General features: G+C 38.1%; 1 protein-coding gene across 1 annotated transcript; it reads left to right on the top strand.

Annotated features, from left to right (window-relative positions):
• Positions 1-2132: 2132 nt before the first annotated feature.
• Positions 2133-4311, top strand: LOC103021386 (tripartite motif-containing protein 16-like protein). Its single transcript, XM_022678711.2, has one exon. The coding sequence runs from the start codon at positions 2145-2147 to the stop codon at positions 4038-4040; it is 1896 nt and encodes a 631-aa protein (XP_022534432.2). The 5' UTR covers positions 2133-2144; the 3' UTR covers positions 4041-4311.
• Positions 4312-5953: the final 1642 nt, after the last annotated feature.

The raw sequence follows: 5953 nt of genomic DNA, 5'->3' as shown, positions 1-5953 counted from the left end.
TAGTTGGGTGAGGCCTAATGAGACCTAGCCACAGAGTCTCTAATAGAAAGGAGACTGCACACTTGAAGTGAGTCCAAAATGAATGTGTTCCTATGGAGCAACTGAGAAAAATCTGAGTTTATACATGTTTAATCATCTTTATACAGGAAATATACTGATTTTCTCAACACAAAACAATACACCACGTTTCAGCACTGTATATCTAATATCTAAAAGCTTTAAATTCCAGCTATTAGCCTTTTAAAATCAGTAACTCCAGTATCAGCTCACAGCAGTAGCAGTAATGCTAGCATCTTTACTGCATAAAATCTGTTTGCTGTAGAAAAACTGAAACATATAGATGGGATTTCTTTGTTTTCTTAGCAACATACATCATTTTATGTTCTAAAATTAAAGTAATATTCAGAATAAGTGGATAGCCAGTATTCTTAATATATGTTTTTAGCCATTTAGCTCCATATTTTCCTATTCAATTTAGACTCCTTCGCTGGCTCCCTCTAGCGGTTTGAGGTCATTTTCTGTTATAATAGGAAATATATGGAGTGGACAGGCTCTTTATAAACCCGCTCTGGCCCAGCCAATCACAGGTGAGTACACCTGAGGCTGTGACGTATGCTGATTAACCTCCTGAATGGAACTAATACCCACTCACATTCCCCCCCCCCCCCCAAAAAAAAAAGAATATATATATATATATATATATATATATATATATATATATATATATATATATATATATATATATATATATATATATACAACCCTTCTTAAAATGCTATTTAGAAAGCTATTAAAACTGTTAAATTATATATTTATTTTAAGAGAAATTTACCATAGCTATATATTTTTTATATTTCTGTATTGTGAGCAGAAATTTGCTAATGCATCCAAATTTAAGGCAAAGGAAAAGTTTATTTATATAGCACCTTTCATACACAATGGTTATATACAGTACTTTACAAATTAGAAAATACAAGTAGAGTCACATAAACATGTAAGACAATTACAAAAAATATAAAAATAAAAAAATAAATAAATATAGGATAAAGCATGAATAAAACATAATTAAAACAATATATTTAAAAGAAGAAAAATAAAAAAATAAATTAGAATAAAAGTGCTGTTACAGCTACAAAAAGGCATTTCTATCAGAACTAAAATAAATAAAATGGTTATTTAAGAAAAAAAAGTTTAAGCACAATGTTAAAAGAAAAAAATACAAGACATTATAATTAAAATAATATTCAAGTAATGAAAACTAAGAACAATGGAGAACTCTGGTGTAAAATTGACTTTTAGTATGATAAAGAAAAATATGATATATGAGTACTAACCTTTGTTAAATAGCCCACCTCCGTTCTGCTGCAGCTTTCCGAGATCCAGTGATTTTTTGCAGTTTCTCCAAATATGTTATATAATGGGGTTTAATGGGGCATATTTTGCCTCTGCAAATAAATTGCTTTTTTACACTGTTATCCAGCTCAAAGTAGCTCCACACCTCATTGGTAGAATCCAGAGAGCCCTGGTATTTAAAAAGTGCACAAGAAGGTATTCAACAAAGGTTAGTACTCCTTATTATGTTTTACTACACCCAAAGTCAATTTCACACCGGAGCTCTTTAAGATTTAAATCTTAAAACGGTGTGAACTTCTATCCATATATAAAAACTCCCAAAAAAAAAGGTTTTAGAACACCCCAATTAAGCTCTTCGGGTCAGAAATGGTACAAAATCCAGTGCACAAAATGTTGCAGTAACCTGCCAGTGCCGTGAAATGAACTAAAAACTGGAAAAAAAAGAGAAATTAAAAAAATTCGTATTATAATCCAAATCTTTTGTCTGTAGTAAAGCAATGCTGGAACAGATCGAAGCAGAGAGTGGTGAATACTGTTACCTACACCTTCAAAAACCTCTTGGAAACTGGAGAAAACTGCTACAGGAAAATGTCTGGCTGACACACATGGAAACAGCTTTAGCCTTTAGCTAAGAATTAGGGGTCTGACAGGTGAAGTGCAGTAGTTAAGTAATAGGAGGAGATCTGTGCAAGTGCGGCAGCCACACCAAGCCAATGATGCTTGCATCCTTTTTATCTTGTTTTTGATGCTCAATAAAACAGAAAGCTAGATTACTAAACTCCAATTCAGACATGCTTGGGCGCTTTCCTGCCTGCTTAGGCAGGGTTGCTTGTGTTTCAGACGCACCCTTCACATCCGTTTCTGGAGAAATGAAAGTAAAGCCCCCTCAGTCTCTGTTTGTGTCTGTTCGAGTGGTGAGGAACATGGCAGAAGCTGCTGTGAAAACTCTGGACTCGCTGACCTGCCCCATCTGCCTGGACCTACTGAGGGATCCAGTGGCGATTCCCTGTGGACACAGCTTCTGTCTGGACTGTATTAAGGACTGCTGGCATCGAGATGATCAAAGGGGGGTCTACAGCTGCCCCCAGTGCAGACACACCTTCACCTCGAAGCCTGTCCTCAACAAGAACACCGTGCTGGCTGAACTAGCCGAGGCTATGAGGACTACTGAGGTCCAAGCTGCTGCTGATCCTCCTTCTCTTCCTGCTGCTGCTGCCAATGGTTTTTCTGCTGGATCTGAAGGTGAGGAGTGCGACGTTTGCACTGGGAGAAAACGTGCGGCTGTTAAATCCTGTCTGGTTTGTCTGGCCTCTTATTGTCAAGCTCATCTTCTGCCTCATTTTGAAATTTCCGTCTATAAGAAGCACAAGCTGGTGGAAGTCTCCGTGAACCAGGTAAAGAACCAGGAGAAGAACCAGGAGAAGCCTCAGGAGAAGATCAACGCAGGCTCTCTTCTCGATAAACGACTGGAACTGGAGGTTGACCACATCGGTCGTAGAAGAGTCTCGGCTGCAGCGGAAAGAGCTGAGAAGCAAAAGATGCTGGTGGAGACTCGTAAGGAATCCAAGCAGAGGATCCAACAGATTGAGAAGAACCTGTGGGACCTGAGGCAGGCTAGGAAGACTCTCAGATGCTCTGCACAAGCAGCAGAGGAGGACAGTGAGGAGATCTTCACCGAACTGATTCAGTCCATCAAGAGGAGACACTCCGAGGTGAAGGAACTGATCCAAACTCAGGAAAGAGCTGAACTGAGACTGGCGGAAGAGCTTGGGAAGAAACTGGAGAAGGAGATCACTGATCTGAGGAGGAGAGACGCCAAGCTGGAGATGCTTCTACGCTCAGAGGATCACGATGAGTTCCTCAAGAGTTTCCAGAGTTTCAAGAGTTCCAAGAGCTTCCAGTCACTCTCTGCTTCTTCTCAACCGACGCACTCATCCCAAATCCCAACCAGTCCACAGTTCTCCATGAAGAAACTGAAGAAGGCTGTTGCTGGAGTGATGGAACAAGTAGATCCCAAACTGCTCAAGTTCTCTGGAGGGTTTAGCTCATTTTCCAAGATGGCCACTCCTCTGCAGAAACCACAAAAGCCTTTACCGCCACCGAAACCGAAGATGAGAGAAGTCTTCCTGAAATTTTCCTGTCAGCTCACTCTAGATCCAAACACTGCGAACAGAAGTCTCGCTCTGTCTGAGAGGAACCGAAAAGTATCGGCTTTGCAGCAGCACCGTAAACTGCGATATCCCGATCATCCTGAGAGATTCGATCAAGTCCGGCAAGTTCTCTGCAGAGAAAGCCTGTGTGGACGCTCCTACTGGGAGGTCGAGATTAGAGCCAGCGATGTCAATATTGCAGTCGCTTATAAAAGCATCAGCAGGAAAGGAGAAGATCACAAGTCTGGATTTGGGTCTAATCATCAGTCCTGGAGTCTCTTCTACTATTCTTCTTCTTCTACTGGACCCAGTTTCTTCTTCAGACACAATAAAAAATATACTGAACTCCCAGCAGTCTCCAGATCCAGAAGAGTAGGAGTGTATGTGGATCCCGGCGCAGGATTTCTGTCCTTCTACAGCGTCTCGGACACACTGACTCTTCTCCACAGAGTCCAAACCACCTTCACCCAGCCCCTCTATCCCGGGTTTGGGGTTTATGGTTGTGACGATGTTCTTCAGATATGTGATCATAATTAAACTTCAGGTAATAAACATCAGCCTCTATTCTGGACAGCTTTGCTTTGGTCAGGGGGCAGTAGAATGTAATGAGTGGGCATGTTGATACATCATATTTTTAAAGCTAGAGCTAAAACTGATGTAGGAAGTATGTATGAAAAGAAAAAAATGCATTATAGGGTTTCCTATAGTGTACGCTCACTGAATGAAACATTTATAAAATATATAAAATACATGCTAATACTACAAATTAAGCAGCAAAAGGGTTAAAAGCAAGTAACACTGAGCAACAAATCCCACAAATACCAGTTTAGCAAACGTTACCTTGTGGAAGTCAGCCCTAGTTAAAAAAAAAAAAAAGTAGATTAAAGTATTGTGGCGGCTCTTGGTTGTGTGTGTGGCTGCCTGTAGGCATGTTTCTCTTCTCCTGTGTGCAAGGATGACAGGGGTGGGGCATCTCCCTTGGGAGGGGTTATGCAGAGAGGGTGGGCACCACTCTGGATCTGCCATCTGGGAGACACACAGCTGGGTTGGTGGCCTTTGGGCTGTTTGAGCTCTGTGGGAAAAGGGTTTTAGCTCTTCTAGTCTTGTTAAAGACCGTAAGTGAGTGACAAGCCGGTTCAATAAAGGAGCTGTTGAGCATTCAGCATGAGCCTCACGGGTCTTCCTTCCTCTTCCACGCCACAGTATATTAAGCATTATTATGCTATAGTGCACTAAAGTGTTCTTGTAGCCATATTATTATTAATCAGTATATTTAAAGAGTGCTGAAATGAAACATCTTGTTTTGTACTTATTATACTTTAATTACAGTATAAAACTGGTACAAAAGTCTTACTTAAATTGTGCTAAGTGTTCTTAACTGTACTAAAATTGAACTATTTTAATTATACTTAAGTAACATTTAAACATTTAAACTACTTCATGTGTGTAACCCCATATTTTAAAAATGCTTTACAGTAAAATTATAAAACATTTAAGGAGTATTACTACAACTGTATCACTATTATACTATTAATATATTATTAATGCACTAAGAATTGATGTTAAATATAGTTACATAATATAGTTGTAAGTAGCACACTTCTAGTATACATTATTGTGTATAAAAATATATTTTAATATACTGTACTACAATTTTTAGTGTGTTACAAATTTACTTTAATTTTTTTTTATTAGCAGTAGTTATTTAATTTTCTTTCTAAAAAGTTACATGATACATTGTACTTTAAGTAACACACTTTGCTAAAAATGTACAATATTTACAGGAATATTTGGAAATTAGAAATGATTTTAGAAGTATATTGAATTACATTAAACTAAAAGTGTATTTTTTATAAGTCTATTTTTGTTTAAATACACTATATTGTACTTTTTTAAAAAGTATGATCAAAGTTTACTTTCAAACATTTGATAAAAGCATAATACTAATGTATTTTTAATATATTTTAAGTAAGTACATAAATCTAGAAAATTGGGGGTGGGGGGGGCTTATACTTACAGTTAATCTTTTGATCAATATATATTTAAGAAAACTACAATTAAGTGCTTTTTTTTTGCTTATTTTTATATGTGTAGTCTAATAGTGAATCTAATGAAAGACCAACACCAGCAGATGACATGTCTCTCCAAACCATCACTGATTGGTGGAAACTTCACACTAGACCTCGAGCAGTTTGGACTGTGTGTCTCTCCACTCTTCCTCCAGACTCTGATCTCTTGATTGCCTTTAAATGAAATGTAAAATGTACTGATGATCAGTGATGGTTTGGGAGACATGTCATCTGCTGGTGTTGATCCACTGTGTTTTATTATCAAGTCTAAAGTCAGTGCAGTTTTGTTTTCCCACAAAATCTTACAGCACTTCATGCTTCCCTCTGCTACGGACAACTTTTATGGAGATGCGGATTTCATTTTCCAGCAGGATTTTGTAC

Source organism: Astyanax mexicanus, chromosome 4, assembly GCF_023375975.1.
Source record: "Astyanax mexicanus isolate ESR-SI-001 chromosome 4, AstMex3_surface, whole genome shotgun sequence".
Taxonomy (NCBI): Eukaryota; Metazoa; Chordata; class Actinopteri; order Characiformes; family Acestrorhamphidae; genus Astyanax; species Astyanax mexicanus.
Note: the sequence above shows the minus strand (reverse complement) of the source record. Positions and strands in the feature narration are given on the sequence as shown.

Bases quoted from the DNA above. Each gene is read 5' to 3' on its own strand.
- LOC103021386 (XM_022678711.2), top strand. From the start codon at position 2,145: ATGCTTGGGCGCTTTCCTGCCTGCTTAGGCAGGGTTGCTTGTGTTTCA.